The sequence below is a fragment of the Periplaneta americana genome, chromosome 12 (assembly GCF_040183065.1).
Source record: "Periplaneta americana isolate PAMFEO1 chromosome 12, P.americana_PAMFEO1_priV1, whole genome shotgun sequence".
NCBI lineage: Eukaryota > Metazoa > Arthropoda > Insecta > Blattodea > Blattidae > Periplaneta > Periplaneta americana.
The window spans coordinates 172,852,065-172,865,805 of record NC_091128.1 but is presented as its reverse complement, the minus strand read 5'-3'; the positions used below and the strand labels follow the sequence as shown (position 1 = coordinate 172,865,805).

General features: G+C 34.8%; 1 protein-coding gene and 1 long non-coding RNA gene across 11 annotated transcripts in view; one reads left to right on the top strand and one right to left on the bottom strand.

Annotated features, from left to right (window-relative positions):
• LOC138711202 (uncharacterized) overlaps positions 1-11,968 on the top strand; it is a 32,506-nt gene extending 20,538 nt beyond the window's left edge. The window contains exons 2-3 of the long non-coding RNA XR_011335359.1: positions 3,144-3,513; positions 10,240-11,968. This is a non-coding gene — a long non-coding RNA (uncharacterized lncRNA). The remainder of the gene's footprint in view (positions 1-3,143; positions 3,514-10,239) is intronic.
• LOC138711199 (C2 domain-containing protein 5) overlaps positions 1-13,741 on the bottom strand; it is a 131,190-nt gene that overhangs the window by 53,741 nt on the left and 63,708 nt on the right. For all 10 annotated transcript variants that reach the window (XM_069842575.1, XM_069842574.1, XM_069842576.1 and 7 more), the window contains 3 exons: positions 10,141-10,526; positions 5,382-5,515; positions 3,198-3,432 (listed from right to left, as the gene is read on the bottom strand). In XM_069842575.1, coding sequence (XP_069698676.1) covers positions 3,198-3,432; positions 5,382-5,515; positions 10,141-10,526 — 755 coding nt within the window. The remainder of the gene's footprint in view (positions 1-3,197; positions 3,433-5,381; positions 5,516-10,140; positions 10,527-13,741) is intronic.

Genomic DNA, 13,741 nt, shown 5'->3' with positions numbered 1-13,741 from the left:
AGAGATGAAATTTTGATAGGGAATATACTTTGTAACAATAATCATGATGATGATGATGATGATGATGATGATGATGATAATAATAATAATAATAATAATAACGTAAAATTTAATTGTTTCATGCTTGTGTTCTGGCACTCTACGCTCCTATTGTAGCCCTGAACCACCAGACTCCCTCCGTGAATATGTTAGGAGAAAATCCACAAACGATTAGGGAAAACACGGAAATTTTACTTGAAGCAAGTAAAGCGATCTGTTTGGAAGTAAATCCCGAAAAGACAAAGTATATGATTATGTCTCGTGACCAGAATATTGTACGAAATGGAAATATAAAAACTGGAGATTTATCCTTCGAAGAGGTGGAAAAATTCAAATATCTTGGAGCAACAGTAACAAATATAAATGACACTCGGGAGGAAATTAAACGCAGAATAAATATGGGAAATGCGTGTTATTATTCGGTTGAGAAGCTCTTATCATCCAGTCTGCTGTCGAAAAACCTGAAAGTTAGAATTTATAAAACAGTTATATTACCGGTTGTTCTTTATGGTTGTGAAACTTGGACTCTCACTCTGAGAGAGGAACATAGGTTCAGGGTGTTTGAGAATAAGGTGCTAAGGAAAATATTTGGGGCTAAGCGGGATAAAGTTACAGGAGAATGGAGAAATTTACACAACACAGAACTGCACGCATTGTATTCTTCACCTGACATAATTAGGAACATTAAATCCAGACGTTTGAGATGGGCAGGGCATGTAGCACGTATGGGCGAATCCAGAAATGCATATAGAGTGTTAGTTGGGAGACCGGAGGGAAAAAGACCTTTAGGGAGGCCGAGACGTAGATGGGAGGATAATATTAAAATGGATTTGAGGGAGGTGGGGTGTGATGATAGAGACTGGATTAATCTTGCACAGGATAGGGACCGCTGGCGGGCTTATGTGAGGGCGGCAATGAACCTTCGGGTTCCTTAAAAGCCATTTGTAAGTAAGTAAGTAAAATTTAATTGGATATAATTCATTTATCTTTACAGCTGACTTCCATTAATTTGTGGTAATTAATTCATGAACTTCCGCTAAATACCGAAAGTCGCGAATTATCCGCAAAATTTATTATAAATATTTAAAGTTCAGTAAAAGTTACTCTGACAGGTTTAATTACTAAATACACTTAAAAATCAAGCGTGAAACGTGAAATAGTGCAAAACATTTTTAAACCTAAAATTAGACAGACAGACAGACAGACAGACAAACAGAGACAGACAGACAGACACAGACAGATAGACAGATAGATAGATTTATTCGTTCCATAATATTCTTACATTTGCTTTACAGCATAGAATAAAGAACATGTCCAATTCTTACGTTTAACAATAAAATGCAATACATATAAAATGCAAATATGAAATATGAACAGAATTAATACCTTAATAACAATAATATTCTATACAATGTAATATGTTTGCCATTTAATAGTATTATAATATTTACACAGTACTGTGAAATGTCAAGAATTCATCTACAGAATAGAAAGTGTGAGATATTAAGTAATTTTTTAGTTTTACCTTAAATAATGCAGGGTTTTGGCTATGATTCTTAATGTCTTCAGGAAGACTATTGAACAGTTTTATCGCCATGTAACGTACTCCCCTTTGAAAGCATGATAAATTTGATGATGGCGTATGAAAATCATTCCTTCTGCGGGTATTTATACTATGTATGGCTGAGTTAGTTGGAAAATTTTCTTTATTACATAAGAGGAAATTTATTGTAGAGTATATGTATTGATTTGTTAAGGTTAGAGTTCTCTAGCCTTTGCTCCAACTATTATTCTAATGGCTCTTTTTTGTAATAAGAATATATTTTTACTATCTACAGAATTTCCCCAAAATATTTTTCCGTAGGACATAATGGATTGAAAATAGGCAAAATATATTGTCTTTAAGATACTGCTGTTTAGAAATTGTTGTAATGACCTAATTGCGAAGCATGCTGAGCTAAGTTTGGGGGTTATTTCTTTGATATGAGTTTTCCAATTTATTGTATTATTAATATGCAAACCAAGAAATTTGGTTGTTGATGTTTCTAGTAGAGGTATATTGTTGATAGCTGTGTCCAATGTTTCAGAGATTAAATTTGAAGTGGCTTTAAACTGAATTATGTTAGTTTTATTAATGTTTAATGCTAGTTTATTGGTTGTAAACCAGTCATAAATTTTAAGGAGAATTGTTTCTGTTTTATATTTGAATGTGGCAAAGTTCTTGTCTGTAATTATGATACTTGTGTCATCTGCAAATAGTATAGTATACATTACTACAGAGGGATAAAATCTTAAAACCACAAATAGAAGTTTCACAAAATATAATTGGACACTTCACTTTATTTATATAATAATGAAAATAATAAACAAACTCTGCGAGGGCCAAATGACTGAATTTTCGTGAAAATTTATTAAAAATTTGGTTTTTAATTTTTGTTTTAAACAAATTACAATATTTCCTCTTTCGAAAAAAAAATATAACATTTCGCAATTTAGAAGGCAACCAAAGTCACAGCAGCCATTTTTAAATGGTGCGGCCCTAAAATCCCAGGTCTATTAATCACAAACAAAAGATGAGTAATTACAATAACAGTAGGTGCCAAATCTAGGGAATCATGTAGATCCATTTTCAAAAAATTACAAATAATGCCCATGGCTTGTCAGTAATTTCTTCATTAATAAACTTCCTCGTAATCGTGAAAACTTTGTAATTAATTCAACAGTTATAGCATAAATACTCGTCAAAAATGACTTTCATACTCCATCAACAAGTGTAAAAAAATAGTGGGTTATATGGCAATAAAAATTTTTAATAGCCTCCCTATGAATATAAAAAATCAAACCCAAAACACAAGATTATTTAGAGCCAAATTAAAGAAGTACTTAATTTCTCACGTCTTCTGTTCTGTAGGTGAATTTATAACATTCAACAACACTTCATTAATATTTCTGTCTTGGACTAAGTATCGATACTAACCCTTTGTGTTGTACTAGTAGACTATATGGTAAAACTCTTCTGTACACATTTCAACTAGACTGTGACTATAATTTATTAAGACTTTGTAGTACTGTTAATATTTATTTTGACATGTTCTATATTCTAGCTGTGAAGCGATGTACGAATACAATGGAATGTAAATAAATACAATACGATATACCTTCAAGCCAAATATGGAATTCATGCCCTTGACTTTGAGCTTGTTGATGAGCACCCGGTGCAGTTCGTACTCAAGGAACGGCAGTCCGTCTGATATCTCCTTAGCGTTCAGCTCTCCTCTGCAATCTCGCTTCGGTCTGCAGACATAGGCCTGCAGGAAGCATCCCTTGCCTGTTGTTGCAACCGCTTCTGGAAGTTCGATTGTTGTGAACAGAACATCTGGAACTTTTCCCCGTCTACATGTAAAAAGAAGAAACTTTGCATTCAAGAGACATTCCTGTCATGTTCACACAACTTCTACAAGGAATAGGAATTGTGTAAGTATATGAATAATAATCAGTAAATATACTCCTAACAGGCTTGTCAGTATAGCAACCAAAGCTATCTTACTACATTTTATCCAAAACAAGAACCATCCTAGATGTTAACACTGGCCGAAGTGCTCGGGTGGAAGAGAAGAGAGTTCCTTAATTTTCATTATTGGTTGGGTATACGAATTATTATTTCACAATTTATAGCAAGGCCTTGACATACACTTATTCTTTCTTAATATAACATGACACATGGTCAACTGAATAAAAATAAGAAAATTCTTTATTATAATATAATATAATACAATATAATATTGTTTTGTTTATTCAGTCATATGACAAATCAAATTTACAAAAACTAATGACATTTATTCATATATGTAGTCATTATGTTCTATACAATGAAAATTACGAACGTTTTCGCCCTTCGGTCATCAGGCTCTTTGTACAATATCTCATATCTAGTCTCTGTAGTAAAATACAATGATGATTTGATGAAATGAATTGTTTAAAAATTAACTTATGATATGTCTAAAATAATGTACAGACTTAATATGCGTAAAATTAAAAACTGTAACTGCATTACATGATACAAAAAATTGTGAAAATGAACATATTAGTAATGTTCCTCATTTAAACTTCATAACACTGATGTATATGTGTCGATGACAGTCCAAGTCGAACCTTTGAAAGCAAGATCGACACATATACATCAGTATTATGAAGTTTAAATGAGGAACATTACTAATATATTGACATTTTCACAATTTTATGTATCATGTAATGCAGTTACAGTTTTTAATTTTACGCATATTAAGTCTGTACATTATTTTAGACATATCATAAGTTAATTTTTAAACAGTTCATTTTATCAAATCATCATTGTATTTTACTGCAGAGACCAGATATAAGATATTATACACAGAGCCTGATGATGCCCGAAGGGCGAAAACGTTCGTAATTTTCATTGTATAGAACATAATGACTACATATATGAATAAGTGTCATTAGTTTTTGTAAATTTGATTTGTCATATGACTGAATAAACAAAACAATATTATATTGTATTATATTATATTATATTATAACATTGACAGTCTGAATTATCACAATATGCTTTCTAAATTCTTTATTGCTGAAATTTCAGTTATTATTTGGTGACAATTTGAGTAAGACTTGAATAATGAGTATAAAGTTTACTGAATATTGATTAACTATTACTTTCTTATTCAGTAAACATTTTAAGAATATAAAAAGCAAGAGAAATCCATTCAATGATCAAACAAATGCAAAGTTTAAATAAAATCATAGTTCTTCAGCAGGTTCCCGCACATTGTGGTATAAGCAATAATGAGAGAGCGGACATTCTAGCAAAGAAAGGCCCTAAAACTGAACAAAAGCAAAACTATAATTTTCCACATTATTCAATAAAACAAGTTATTAAAAATGAAATTAAAAATAATTATAATGTCCAAATATTAAATACTACACAAAATTCTCATTAGAAAAATTTACTAGAAAGATCTTATTTAATTCCTGATTTACCACGTAAATCTGCTGCAGCCATGTTCAGACTCTTTACAGGTCATGATAGTCTGGGTAAACATTTACATAGAATTGCATCCTTCTACTCCAAATTCTGTATTGTGTTCTCAAGAAGAAGAAATGGACATGAATCATTTACCACACTATGAAGCACTTCAAAAAATATGAAACATGTATATCCGAAATAAATTAACATGGAAAATATAGGAATTTTGCCGGAACTTCAGAAAAAAGAACGAATAAATGTATAAAAGAAGTTTTTCTGTATCAAATAGCAAGTGACAGTACAGACGATACTCTTGTAAGTGGTATGTTTCGATCTGGCTCACCTGCACACGGCACACTTGAGCATTGTGACTCGGAATGGAACACTGGTCTCACTGTACGGTATGTGGCACACAGAACACGTGGTCGCAGGCTCCAGGTCATAGCCATCAGACGGGTGCCGCACCTTGGTGCCTGGCTGCAGTAAGAAAGTGGATGCATCACGAAAACAGTCACTGACACAGTAACATACAGAGCTCAATTCCTAGATTCCTTCTCCTGAAAGAAATCATGAGATAGTAACTCAAAATAGCCACAAATAAGCCCCATGAAAGAAATTACTTAAGGGGACTGAGTAGTCTGAGCATATGGCTGATGTGTATAAGTGAAGAAATTTTATTACTCTTCAACTTTTGAATCTGTCAATTTACAATTTTTACAGCATACACACAATACTTGCAGGCATATTTTGGTTTTTAGATTATCTTTCTACCTCATGTACTTGAATTTATATAAATTTTTAAACCTGAGAAATATTAATTAAAAGTTGAAAACATGGGTACCGTCAACCGGGTATATTTTACACAAGGGGGGTAACTTTACACATTTCTAGAAAAATGTTTAGAAGGCAGCACATTACAGACAACGTGTAGCAACTCCGTGAAACTGATTCTATGTGACAACAGCACATATGTGTGGTAGACTGAAGTGTGTGCCATTATTACAACTGTTATACAGCATTTTTCTAGAAATGTGTAAAGTTACCCCCCTTGTGTAAAGTATACCCAGTCGACGGTACTTAGGAACTTTTTTTCAGAAACTACTTGGGCTAGGGTCCCGCGCCGTTGCGTCGTGGTCTAAGGCATCCTGTTTAGGATTCGCGTTACGGAATGCGCGCTGGTTCGATTCCTCATGGGGGAAGAAATTTTCTCATGAAATTTCGGCCAGTGTATGGGACTGGTGCCCACCCAGCATCGTGATGCACTTGGGGAGCTACGATAGGTAGCGAAATCCAGTTGCGAATACCAGCTATAATGGCTGGGGGGATCATCATGATAAACACACAATACCTCCATTCTGGTTGGATGATCGTCCACCTCTGCTTCGGCATGTGGGCGTCAGGCCAGCAGCTGGCTGGTCGGTCTAACTTAAAATACCTATGTTTTCAACTTAAATTTAATTGATATTTTTCAGGTTTAAAAATTTTTATAAAATCAAGTATATGAGGTAGAAAGATAACCTAAAAATCAAAATATACCAAGAAATATTCTGTGTATGCTGTAAAAATTGAAAATTGATAGATTCCAAAGTTGAAGAGTAATAGCAAAATTGTTTCATTTGTACACAACAGCCATTCGCTGAGGCTACCCAGGCCCCTTAATATGCAACCAAATAAGATGTTTTAGTTTTCTTGCATTACACACAAAAGGCAATCTCTATCATTCAAAAATTAAGACGTTTGATTTCATTTTATACTTCTTGATGCGTGTTTCTAGCCTAAGCCAACTACACAAAAGTCTAATTATATTGTTAACAAATTTAAGGTTAAAAGAATCTTATATTATAGATCTACAAGATCCAGATCAGCTAATTTCACTCTCGTAAATCCTTTGGTGTCGAGACAGACACAAACATGGAATCACGGCATCTGTCATGCTAATTAGTAGCACACGAATTTTTACTTTGCTACTACATTCACTGGCATCAGTTGGATGTCAGAGACAACTAGACTCAATGTTAGACATTTTGGAGTACCACAATACAGCAGAATTTCTATTATCTGTCGTAATGAAGGAGAGGGGAAGAACAGTTAATCGGAAAAGACGGAAAATCCATTCTGCTTCTTTTCACTTTATTTTTAGGTTCTTTTAAAGAAGTCCGTCACTTTTTCTGAACTTTACTATGTATCAGCAATTTTTTTCTGATTTCTATTCTAATTTTCTAAAGCAAAACAATGTCCGGGAATAAAGTCTCATCATCTTGCTTCAAAAACCTCATGAGGGTCTGTGCTGATTCATGTGCAGTCTGTATCTAGGCCCGCGGGCTTAACCCAAGCTCAGCCCGGTTAAAATTCATTTATGTTTGTCGGATTCGGGCAGGGCTCGGGCCTTAAAGAAATGCAAACCATTTTTTCAGCAAATTATACATTAATTAAGAAACTAATACGAAGTTTTTAATGCCTGTACAATTAGATGTTCACCCAGCACCTATCTAGAACAGTAGACTATCGGTTTGATACCATAAGTTATTGTTTAGTTCGACTGCATATTTTGTAAGGGCACTTGTCTCGTCTCTGTTATAGACACAGAACATCAATTATTATTTGTTTTACCTGGGAGACAGGGAGGTCACTCTTTCTCGTGCTTCTACTGAAGTGATAATCTCTGTTCCTGACTCCTGTGGCTCCTGGCCACTGCTTTATCTGCTAGTCTACTGACAGTAGCAAACTAAATAATTTAAATTAGTTCATTTCGTTTCTATGTCTACTGGTTTGATTTTGTACTTCTCTGCGTCTTTCTAAGCTAATCTTGGGTTTCGGGTCGAGCTTGGGTGATAATAATGAAGCTAATACAGACGTGGACAAATTATTAGCAAAATTGAAGATTTTTATTATATATTTTTATAAAATATAATTCTTCAATTTAGACTACAGTTGACATTTTGTGTATTTCCAAATTATTAGTAAAATGGAAAATTTGTATTGTATACTTTTCAAAATTGAACTCCTCAATTTGGACTGCATTTGATATTTTTGCATATTTACAAATTATTAGCAAACCTGAAGGGTTTTATTGTATATTTTTACAAAATTCGATTCTTCAATTTGGACTACAGTTGACATTTTGGATATTTCCAAATTATTAGGAAAACTGAACATTTTTGTTTTATATTTTTACAAAATTTGACTCTTCAATGCAGTTGACATGTTTGCTAATTTACAAATTATTAGCAAAAGTGAAGATTTTTATTATATATTTTTACAAAACTTGACTCTTCAATTTAAACTACAATTGACATTTTTGCATATTTCTGTCTGCTGTAATGATAGAAATATCCAAAATTGTCAACTGTAGTCTAAATTGAAAAGTCAAATTTTGTAAACAGAATTATCATAAAAATCGTCAATTTTGTTAATAATTTGTCCACGTCTGTATTGGGTTTCAGATCAGGTTCTGATCGGGCCTAAGAATTTCGGCCCATGCAGACCTCTAGTCTGTAGTAAAACACGCGATTCAGGCACTATGTCTTCTTCCCCTCCACTATCACATTTATAGCCACACATGCTGGGTCAGCAATAATATCATAATGACTTCTTATTTCATGCCTGGAAAGCGCAAAGTCCGTATGCAACCACTGATTAATGCTTCCTTCATCCACATCAAGAAACTGGTAATTTTGTTCGACTAATACTTTAACTGCTGTCCAAAAATCTGAAAGTTAGAATTTATAAAACAGTTATATTACCGGTTCTTCTGTATGGTTGTGAAACTTGGACTCTCACTCTGAGAGAGGAACAGGGTGTTTGAGAATAAGGTGCTTAGGAAAATATTTGGGGCTAAGAGGGATGAAGTTACAGGAGAATGGAGAAAGTTACACAACACAGAACTGCACGCATTGTATTCTTCACCTGACATAATTAGGAACATTAAATCCAGACGTTTGAGATGGGCAGGGCATGTAGCACGTATGGGCGAATCCAGAAATGCATATAGAGTGTTAGTTGGGAGACCGGAGGGAAAAAGACCTTTAGGGAGGCCGAGATGTAGATGGGAGGATAATATTAAAATGGATTTGAGGGAGGTGGGGTATGATGATAGAGACTGGATTAATCTTGCACAGGATAGGGACCGCTGGCGGGCTTATGTGAGGGCGGCAATGAACCTTCGGGTTCCTTAAAAGCCATTTGTAAGTAAGTAAGTAATACTTTAATGTTGTTGTTGTCTAGTGCCTTGCATTTGGCAATGAAGCCATTAGCCATTAGCATTACTTTAATGTCTTCCATTAATATTTTTCCATTGCTGTCATTCTCTTCAAACCCTTCAAATTTGTCTTCAAATTCCTCCATGTCAAGGTTATTGCTCTTGTATTTGAATATGAGGAGTCAGTGGGAGTGAGAATATTGCTCTGACTGGCAAGAATGCTAAAGGAAGGGATAGTTGTAAATGCTTCAATTTTTTTTGTTAAGTTTATCTATACACACATTAACATCTGTGGTCATATCGCGTGTTTAGGATCTGTGTGTATATCAGTAGGCCGTTTTTACTATTGTTGAGTTTCTATATCTATTGTACGTTGCAGATGGTTTGTGTTTATGTAACTGATTTAGATTTTGTTTAATTTTTATGATATTGGTGACTGAGGTGATGATGAATTACGATATGTAAATTTCCAATCTGGCATTTGCCTTTTGTGACTCAGGAAAACCATGAAGAACCCCAGTCAGATTGGTCGGCCATGGGGTTTGAACCCAGGACCTCCCAAATGCATGTTTCAAATGCTACCACATGAGCCAAGATGCTCAGTACTTCAATTTTGAAGTCTCAGGCACAGCTAATCCTATGTTTGCTGTTATGTAGTGGCCTCATACAGGATCTCTTTATATTCAAGCATGCAGCTCGAATTTAAATTGGTTCTTCTTCATTAATTGGGAAAGAGGAGAGAAAAAGGGAAGAACGTCGGATAATCTGATGATCAGTTAATCGAGAGATGGATAATCAAGGCTCTACTGTACTTCCTCTAATAAGAAAGTAAAATGAGATGTGAATGTGTAGGTCTTCAGTGCTCACCACATTCAAAGGATAACTTAGATACAGATTCACTCACCACAAAAGGCAGAGTGGTGTCGCCTTTCTGGGGGGTGGACTTGTCGCGTTCGAAGTCAGTGCGGTCCAGCGACGTGGTCATGAGCTCCTTGGTGTGCAGGTGGGCACGAGTCGTCGTCACGTGCTGGCTCCCGCCTCCCCCGCTGGTGTCCTGCTCGCTGAACTGCAGGTTGATGACGGCAGCCGTGCCGGATGCGCTGAGCACACACACGTCGTCGCAGATGCTGGTGTGCTCGGAGTAGCCCAGCACCACGTTGCAGCCCAGCGCACGTGCATGTGAGCGCACCTCCATGCGCAGCTCCGTCCACCACGCATCCCGCGTCTCCGGCTCCTCCAGATTTGTGATGCGTTCCAGCAGCTTCACTGACCGTGAGCTCACCGTCCCTCCTGCAGCATATTTCAAACTCTCTGCATCTCAAAATAAAGAAGTTCACTTATTTTTAACACAGCAGTGAGATTGACATGAGTGTTTCACGTTCCACTACCAATTAATTACTGTATTTACTCCATGAGATTAAGCTAATGTTTCATGTTCAAATATCAATTAATTACTGTAGGTATAGATACGGAAATAAAATTTGGAGCTCCTTTATTGTAAAAAAAAAAAATTAAAATTGTTTTATTTAACGACGCTCGCAACTGCCGAGTTTATATCAGCATTGCTGGTGTGCCAGAATTTTGTCCTGCAGGACTTCTTTTCACACAACTGTCGGCAAGTAGCATATATACAGGGGCTCTTGTTTACTGCACAGTAGGTTACAAGTTTCGCTTACAATACTGTGACAGCGACGTGAGATTCGAACTCACGACCAGCGTCCCGCGAGAGAGCATATCGCGCGGGCTTCATGAAGCATGAGGAATGGCGCGCGGCGGAGTAGTGGGGAAAGGGGCCTACACGCGAGGGGAGGCTGCGCGCGCAGCTGCTACTTAACGCAGTGAATGGGAAACGGACCTTCCCGACCCTTCGAGAAGTCCGTCGAAGTGGAGATATCCAGATAATTCTCTACACACCTGTAGAAATTTCTCGCAACTATGATTTTGCTATAAAAGAAGAAGCGCCAGCGAACTCGAGCGGTTTTTTTCAGTTATTCAGTCAGTGAGTAAGCCAAAGCAAGCAAGCCAGTCAAGTCAACCAGAGTTCGACTCGAGTGTGCGTCCGCATCTGCGTCAGCATCCGAAGGCCTGAGTTCGAGTGCAGTGGACCGCAGTTGGAGGGACCTGAGTTCGAGTGCAGTGGACCGCAGTTGGAGGGACCCGAGTTCGAGTACAGTGAACTGTCTCTGAAGGTCTGTGGTTCGAGATACTGTGAACTCGAGTGACTGAGATAGAAGAACTGTGAACTGAGAACTGATAGTTCTGATTTGTAAATAGTGGTTTGTAAATATTAGTTAAGATTAACAGTTCATCGTTGTTCGTAGTAGTCCAAGTAAATTGTCATTGTCGTCGGTGGAGTGCTATAACGAATACTGTGTTGAGTGAAAATCCAATTGCTGACGAGAGCGTTTAAGGCGAATTGTAGAAAGGAATTACTGTTGTGACGAATAAATTACATTGTTGTTACTAATAAAATTCACAATACAATAAACAAGAGCCCCTGTATATATGCTACTTGTGGACAATCATGTGAAACTGTTGCCTACATGCAGGTGAACTCGCTCCAAATTTTAATTTTGTATCTGTACTTTATGAGATTAATTCCATTGTTTCACATTTCACTATAAATTAATTACTGTACCGGAGGTACTTCATGAGATTAACTTGACTGCTTCATGTTCCATTATCAATTAATTATTACATTTATTCTATAAGATAAACTTGATTGTTTCACATTCCTATTGTCAATTAATTGCTGTACTTTATGAAATTAACATGACTGTTTCATATTCTACTATCAATTAATTACTGTATTAATTATTCTATGAGACTTACTTCACTGTTTCACGTTCTACTATCAATTAATTGCTGTACTTACTCTATGAAATTAACATGACTGTTTCATATTCTACTATCAATTAATTACTGTATTAATTATTCTATGAGACTTACTTCACTGTTTCACGTTCTACTATCAATTAATTGCTGTACTTACTCAATGAAATTAACATGACTGTTTCATATTCTACTATCAATTAATTGCTGTATTAATTATTCTATGAGACTTACTTCACTGTTTCGCGTTCTACTATCAATTAATTGCTGTACTTACTCAATGAAATTAACATGACTGTTTCATATTCTACTATCAATTAATTACTGTATTAATTATTCTATGAGACTTACTTCACTGTTTCACATTCTACTATCAATTAATTGCTGTACTTACTCTATGAAATTAACATGACTGTTTCATATTCTACTATCAATTAATTACTGTATTAATTATTCTATGAGACTTACTTGACTGTTTCACGTTCTACTATCAATTAATTGCTGTACTTACTCTATGAAATTAACATGACTGTTTCATATTCTACTATCAATTAATTACTGTATTAATTATTCTATGAGACTTACTTGACTGTTTCACGTTCTACTATCAATTAATTGCTGTACTTACTCTATGAAATTAACATGACTGTTTCATATTCTACTATCATTTAATTGCTGTATTAATTATTCTATGAGACTTACTTGACTGTTTCACGTTCTACTATCAATTAATTGCTGTACTTACTCTATGAAATTAACATGACTGTTTCATATTCTACTATCATTTAATTGCTGTATTAATTATTCTATGAGACTTACTTGACTGTTTCACGTTCTACTATCAATTAATTGCTGTACTTACTCTATGAAATTAACATGACTGTTTCATATTCTACTATCAATTAATTACTGTATTAATTATTCTATGAGACTTACTTGACTGTTTCACGTTCTACTATCAATTAATTGCTATACTTACTCTATGAAATTAACATGACTGTTTCATATTCTACTATCAATTAATTACTGTATTAATTATTCTATGAGATTTACTTCACTGTTTCACGTTCTACTATCAATTAATTGCTATACTTACTCTATGAAATTAACATGACTGTTTCATATTCTACTATCAATTAATTACTGTATTAATTATTCTATGAGACTTACTTCACTGTTTCACGTTCTACTATCAATTAATTGCTGTACTTACTCTATGAAATTAACATGACTGTTTCATATTCTACTATCAATTAATTACTGTATTAATTATTCTATGAGACTTACTTGACTGTTTCACGTTCTACTATCAATTAATTGCTATACTTACTCTATGAAATTAACATGACTGTTTCATATTCTACTATCAATTAATTACTGTATTAATTATTCTATGAGATTTACTTCACTGTTTCACGTTCTACTATCAATTAATTGCTATACTTACTCTATGAAATTAACATGACTGTTTCATATTCTACTATCAATTAATTACTGTATTAATTATTCTATGAGACTTACTTCACTGTTTCACGTTCTACTATCAATTAATTGCTGTACTTACTCTATGAAATTAACATGACTGTTTCATATTCTACTATCAATTAATTACTGCATTAATTATTCTATGAGACTTACTTGACTGTTTCACGTTCTACTATCAATTAATTGCT